This window comes from Euphorbia lathyris, chromosome 2, assembly GCF_963576675.1.
Source record: "Euphorbia lathyris chromosome 2, ddEupLath1.1, whole genome shotgun sequence".
Taxonomy (NCBI): Eukaryota; Viridiplantae; Streptophyta; class Magnoliopsida; order Malpighiales; family Euphorbiaceae; genus Euphorbia; species Euphorbia lathyris.
In genome coordinates this window covers 77,926,194-77,932,616 of record NC_088911.1, presented here as the reverse complement: position 1 = coordinate 77,932,616, position 6,423 = coordinate 77,926,194, and the positions used below count along the sequence as shown (strand labels likewise).

Below are 6,423 nucleotides of genomic sequence, written 5' to 3'. Positions count from 1 at the left end.
CGACTTAGTTATTATTATTTTAATAGGTTTTATCGTAACTGTGTTTGTAACATATTAAATGTTTTAAACATTATTGATATTTATCTTATGCCAAAGTTAAATGACAGTCAAATATCTTTTCAAATTTTCGGTAATGTAAGATTAAAATTGATCTTACTTAAAATATTAGAGTCTAATATGGACCATTTTGTATATTAAGGTTAAATTTGTACTTTACCGAAAATATTAGGATCAAATTTGGTACTTATCCTAATATATGTGATTATAATTAATTGAATTATCAACTTATCAAATTAATAGATGAATAATTCCATTAAAAAAAAAAATTAAAAACACATGCCCTAAGGATGTCTTTCTTCTCTCTATTAATTTGAATGAAGGTAATGGGAATGCATGTTGTGTATATGTTAGAATGAAGAGAAGGCAAGTTTGTTTGATGTTTTATAATGGTTGGCATGTGATTGAAAATAGGAAAGTCAAGTCTTTTTGAATGATTCCCATCCATCCCCATAATTTAATTTCAATTGCAAATTAGTCAAACTGACTGTCATCCAATTTGAATAGAATGGTGTAATGAGAAATGAAAATGACTTGATATAATTTTGGATACTTGACCCACATTCACCTCTTTTTTACTGTTTTTCTACATTTATTTATATTACCATCGGTTGAGACTTCAAATCAACCTTACATTAATTACAATATCTAATCATATAAACAAATCAATTAGTGGGTGGTTATGGTCCCCTAATTCAGATATATGGTGGATAGCCGCCTATTATATCTAAATAATTTCTTCTCTTTTTACAGAAAAGGCAAACTTTACCCAGATAATCTTTACATAAAGCCTTCTTTAACCAACTAGGCTCAACACAAGAATTTTACTTATTAACATTGTAACAAGCATTACGAGCAATAATATGAACAATACCGTTTGCTAATCGTAAAATAAAATTGTATAATCAAAATGATTAGAAAGAAGATCCTTACACTTGCCAAACACTTCCCCGTACTTCGATAGGTCTTGATGAGCGATATCACAAAATACTCTAAGAACACAAGTGTTTCCATCTCAAACTAATAAGGACGTATCAAATAAATATGACTTTCATATCAAACTATGTTAAGAATAGAGGACCACGAGGATACGTCGACTAATGAAATATCTTATGAATCTGCTCCGAATTGGGACCCTTCATTAACGCTAATTAAGAAATTACAATTTAGGCATAGGGGTCGACATCTGTCCTCAGAGGAAGTTAGAGTACGCATCTCACCAAGTGCCGAAATTTCTTTTGTACCTTATAAATAGAATGTGACATCACAGTTAAGATATATACGCATCGCTACGCCGATAAGCCATTCATACGACAGTTCAAAACCGTCGTCCCATGGAAAATAAAACTATCACGGGACTCGCTGCCGTCTGATGGAACTTCAGACGACGGTTGCATTATGTAATTTGAAATAACTAACATGACATCAGCCTATTGGTATAGTGTCATCTTACGCGTATTTTGAGAACTACTTATTTATTATTATCGTCACCTATATTATTCAAGGTTTTAAAAGACGCTAGGCGCTAGTCGAGCGGAGAAGGCCCTTACTGATTAATCAGCGATTATTCGGGATTAATTGGATTTATATTTTTTATATTTATTTATTTATTTATTAAATAAAGTATTATATAAATATCATTAATATATGAATTATACTATGTAAAAATAATAATTAGAAAATATTTAGGATAAAAAAACATATATATTTTAATATTATTTATATTAATGTCTTTAAAAAAATAACAAATAGATCAATAAAATAATATTTATAACAAAATGTGTCAAAATAAAATAAGATTAATATTCTTAAAAATAAATTTAATAGTTTAAGGTTTTTTTATTTTTTTTAATATTTTTTTTTTAAATTAAAAAAATTGACATAAAATTTAAGGATCAATTTTTTCAAAAAGGCCGTCTGGGACCGCCTAGATCCGCCTAGGCGGTCAAAAATCGGTCAATCGATTTATGCCGCCCAATTAGTGAAAATCGGGACGGTGTTCTAAAAATCCCCGCCTAAGCGACCGCCTTGGCCGATTTTTAGAACACTGATATTATCATTGAAGACAGTCTATTGATTAAAAATGTCAAGAAATTTATAAGAAATTAACATATTGGTAATAGTGATGACAGTTTGCATAATGATTTCTGTCAGTTGTAGCTTGTCTTAAATGACATAGGTCTTAGTTTGTTATGTCAATAGGTTTTATTTCAAATAACAGATTCCTTTTATTATTTGTTTTATATTGTTTTTTATATGACATTTTTTTAATCCAATACTTTTTTCTTTGCTTGAAATTTCAATGAAATTTCTGGGTTTATTCAGAATGACTTAGAAGCCTGTTCATGTTTTTATCTTAATAAGAAAATAGATATAAAATCAAACATCAATCAATTAATTAATTAATTTGGTAGAAAAAAGTTTAGGTAAGGGTAGGTCTACCCACTTCCAAAGTCAAGGCAAACCACATACCTCGATGAGAGATTACAGTGGAATTTACAGATCACCTACCAATAAGAACTAAATTTTGATAGAGTGGGAAATTGAACCTCAAATCTGTTAAACAGAGATTCAACGCTTTATCTAAATCCAAAATTTACAATTTTAATACTTTAATGCTTTTTTTAATAGGGAAAATTACACAGAAATTCATGTAAGAAAAAATATTTACAACTATGTCAAATCATAATTTTATATTATGTCAAACTAGTAAAATCAGTATTTTTAATATACTTTAAGGATTGGAATTTATAAATTAGAAGTCTAGAAAATATTTTCTAGGGTTTATGATTTATGAATTGGAGTTTAGAATTTTTAAATTATAGTGTAAAATCATAATATAGAGAGAATAATGACATATTAAGAATTAAGTTTAGTGATATGACTTAGTTGTAATTTTGTACTTAATTATGATATTCATGTATTTGACCCTTTTTAATATATGAAATCTTATTTGGATTTCTAAAGTTTATAATTTCAGACATATATAGGTAGTATTTAGGATATAAAATGAAATAATGAATTAAACATTCGAAACAAATTAAGGCAGATAAAAAGTTAAAACGACTAACCGGTGTTTGTTAGAAGGGATATAGGAGGTGGGATAGGGATAAAAAACACGAGATAAGTTATCCCGTGTTTGTTTGGGAGATAGGAGAGTGAGACGGATGAGAGATTTATCCCTCAAATCCTATACCCAGGAGGGGGGGGGGGTGGTATAAGGAGGTGGGATAAGCTCGTGCGATTTTAATAGGATGGAAAAGTCCATCTTATCCTTCAAATTAATGTTATGTAGTTTAAATAGGGTTAAAATAGTAAAATATATTATTTTATCCTTATCTCTATCCCACGTACCAAACATTGAATAATAATTCCTGACTATCATATTTTTATCCTTATCCCAACCATTTATCCTTATCCATGTCCCAACCTTTATCCTTATCCTTATCCCAATAGCATACCAAACGCCGTGTAAAAATAAATTTTAAGGATATTGATATTTTGTAAAATATTAGAAGTCCAATTGAACAGAATCAAAAATAATAGCCATTATTCTTTTGTAATCTTTATCTTCCTGCAATGGATTTTGTACCGACACTTAGTTTATATGAGTATGAGGTTTTATTTCTCTTTTGTATTTTTATGTAAAAATTTTATAAAAAAAAAATAAAAATAAAAATAATAATAGGGGATATAGCTGTGATGTGCCTAGTAATAAAAATAAAATAATGAGAACAGTAATATTTAAAAATAATAAAAACAGTTGACAGTGGAAGCTAGAGGGAGAAATTGATAACGTACTAGCCTCATCTTATAATTGCTATTGCTTTGCTGTCCTTTTAAGTTTTAAGTTCAAACAACAGGCACACCTTCTTTCTTCCTCTTTTCTCTTTTCTATTGTCCATCAATGGATCTTGTTCCCCCAGTCTCAGAGTCAGCTCCTTCTCATTTACATTCTTCTTCTTCTTCAGGTACAAGTTTCCCAATTATAGCCATTGCCATTATTGGAATTTTAGCCACTGCTTTCTTGCTTGTTAGCTATTACATCTTTGTCATTAAATGTTGCCTCAACTGGCACCGCATTGATCTTCTCCGACGCTTCTCTCTTTCAAGGGACACTACTAATCACCACCACCCTTTAACCGGATATTCTCCACCACTCCAAACTCGCGGACTCGACGATTCAGTTATCAGGTCTATACCCATTTTCAACTTCAAAAAAGTCAACACTATAGATTTTGGGGAAAGGAGCTTCTGCGAATGTGCTGTTTGTTTGAATGAATTTCAACAAGATGAGAAGCTCAGAATAATCCCCAATTGCAGCCATGTTTTTCATATAGATTGTATTGATATTTGGCTTCAAAACAATGCTAATTGCCCACTTTGTCGAAACACTATTTCAACAACATCACCATTTCATCCTATTAATATTATGGCTCCACAAGATCCCAATCCTACTTCTACTTCTACTTCTGATGAAGCTTACGTTGTTATCGATTTGGGTAGCCATAACTCCGCAGATTCAGGACAAGTATCAAGCGCTCGTTCCGTCACTCCCAAAATAGAGTTGAAGAAGAAGTCTAGAAAGTATAACAAGGTGAATAGTATGGGTGATGAATGTATTGATATCAGAGGGAAAGATGAACAATTTGCAGCAATTCAACCGATGAGAAGGTCTTTTTCAATGGATTCATCAGCAGATCGGCACCTTTATTTGTCAATTCAACAGAACACCAGACAAGTTGAAGTTGAAGTTGAAGGATGCAGTAGACCAAGAAGAAATTTCTTTTCTTTTAGAGGATCAAGAAGTTCAATTTTACCTCTTCATTTATACCCAGAATGAACTCTTCAGGTTTGAATTTAGGATTTGTGACATAAAAAAAAAAAAAAAAGTATATTCAATTGAAATCTTTCATATTCTAATTTTTTCAATTAATTCATTATTGGCTCTGGTTTATTTTGTATTAACACATAGCCATGATTATGATAATCATCATAGGCAGCTGTCTGTAAGTGTAAGTGTTTGTGCTGCTTTCTTTTTTTTATTCCCTCTTCTTTTGTATGACAATATGACTGCTAAGGGGGAAAAAAACTCTAGTTTTTTCCTCATCTTTTTGTTCTTCTTTTGGGTAAGAGAGAGAGAGAGAGAGAGGAGGATGCAAGTTAATAGGGGAGAGGTCCACATGTATGTATTGATTTGGTAGGGTAAATATGGGGTGGGGTAATTACATTAAATTAGAAAGGTCCCCTTCCCCTTCCCATTAATATTAATATTAATTTAGGAATTAGCCCATAGACAACAACTTATTAATTTAATGTCATGAAGGGTTCATTTCCAGGCTGTAAGAATCAATTTCATATGTATACTCAATAGGTTACTTCTATTTTCCTGTTATGCCCATATAAGATATTATTCACGTTAATTAAAAAGCTCAATACATCAATGTCCATGTACATTTTGATTGACTTTCTGATGTCTTATTATTTTATGTTTATTATTACTACTTAAAATCCTAAATGATAGGATACTGTGGAGATAAACAAACTGAAGTGAAGTGAAGTTTGTATTCAACTAGTGTTCTTTTGAACTTGCTTAAATGGTATCACTTTAAGCAAGTTTAAAAGATCATTAGTTCAATTTAAGGAGGTCCAATAGCTTATTTTAGCAAATTTAGAGATCTAATTAGATATTTTTAAAAATTTAGAGTTAACCGGAATTTTATTAAAGTAAAAGCTTTATGGTATTAAGCCAAATTAAGCTTTTATTTAATTAAATGCATAGAAAAATAACTGAGAATTATGAAAATTGAAGTAAAGGATAGAAAAGAAATGTAAAGCCAAATCAAGGAAATGTAGAGTTAGAAAAGCAAAGGGTAGTGAAGATGCAGCTATATCAAGACAATAATGATAATAATTAAAAAAAAGCATGTGTATTTCTGGTTGCAGAAATGTAAAATAATAACTATTGATTTATTGGTTCCCGATCCCTTGGACACTACAACTACATTACCCATATCTTCACCCACCATCCTTGTTCTCTTCTCTTCTTCTTTATTTTTCTTTTTGGGATAAACTCAAAATTTCATCCTCATTTTTTTCTAGAAATTACAGCTTTATTCTAAACTTATGAAATGGTAAAGTTTTTCTATGTCAATTCTAATAAAATGATTTCATCATTATTTTGAATCTCATATCAAACTATCCAAATAAATTTATTGATAAATTAAAATAGTTTCATATATTTTGACAATTTTAAATTATAACTATTAATAACATAGTAAATATTTTTTATGCAAACATCTCAAATGCAAAGTCTAGACATACGTATGAGACAACAACTATATAAAGGATTTGAGATATTAATCC

General features: G+C 30.1%; 1 protein-coding gene across 1 annotated transcript; it reads left to right on the top strand.

Annotated features, from left to right (window-relative positions):
* Positions 1-3,868: 3,868 nt before the first annotated feature.
* LOC136220586 (RING-H2 finger protein ATL16) lies at positions 3,869-5,105 on the top strand. Its single transcript, XM_066008399.1, has one exon. It carries the CDS (start codon positions 3,965-3,967, stop codon positions 4,898-4,900), a length of 936 nt encoding a protein of 311 aa, XP_065864471.1. The 5' UTR covers positions 3,869-3,964; the 3' UTR covers positions 4,901-5,105.
* The last annotated feature ends 1,318 nt before the right edge of the window (positions 5,106-6,423 follow it).